Raw genomic sequence first — 324 nt, forward strand, 5'->3', positions numbered from 1 at the left:
GCGGTGGGGCTTGTGGGCGTCGACGAGACACAGGACCGCCTGCAGCGCAGCAGCAGCAGGCTGCTGCTCGTCGGGCCAGAGGGCCTCGCAAAGAGCCACGGGATCTGCTGCTCCGTTTGCTTCGACAAGAACAGCAGCAAAATGGTTTTTGTAAATCCCCAGCAGACACTCCAGCGCATGCAGCAGCTCGCTGCGCACGCTGCAGCACAAACAGCCCCCTGGCAGCTCCACCAGCTGCGACGACGCAGGCAGCGCACGCGCCGCCTGCTGCAGCTGCTGCTGCTGCTGCTGCTGCGGCTGCTGCTGCTGCGGCTGCTGCTGCTG

General features: G+C 66.0%; 1 protein-coding gene across 1 annotated transcript in view; it reads left to right on the forward strand.

Moving 5' to 3' along the window:
• Positions 1–141: 141 nt before the first annotated feature.
• ETH_00038975 (uncharacterized protein) overlaps positions 142–324 on the forward strand; it is a gene marked incomplete at both ends in the record, with an annotated part of 297 nt that continues 114 nt past the window's right edge. The window contains one exon of the mRNA XM_013375674.1: positions 142–322. Coding sequence (XP_013231128.1) covers positions 142–322 — 181 coding nt within the window. The remainder of the gene's footprint in view (positions 323–324) is intronic.

Source organism: Eimeria tenella, genomic scaffold, assembly GCF_000499545.2.
Source record: "Eimeria tenella Houghton genomic scaffold, Eth_scaff2967, whole genome shotgun sequence".
NCBI classification, from domain to species: domain Eukaryota; phylum Apicomplexa; class Conoidasida; order Eucoccidiorida; family Eimeriidae; genus Eimeria; species Eimeria tenella.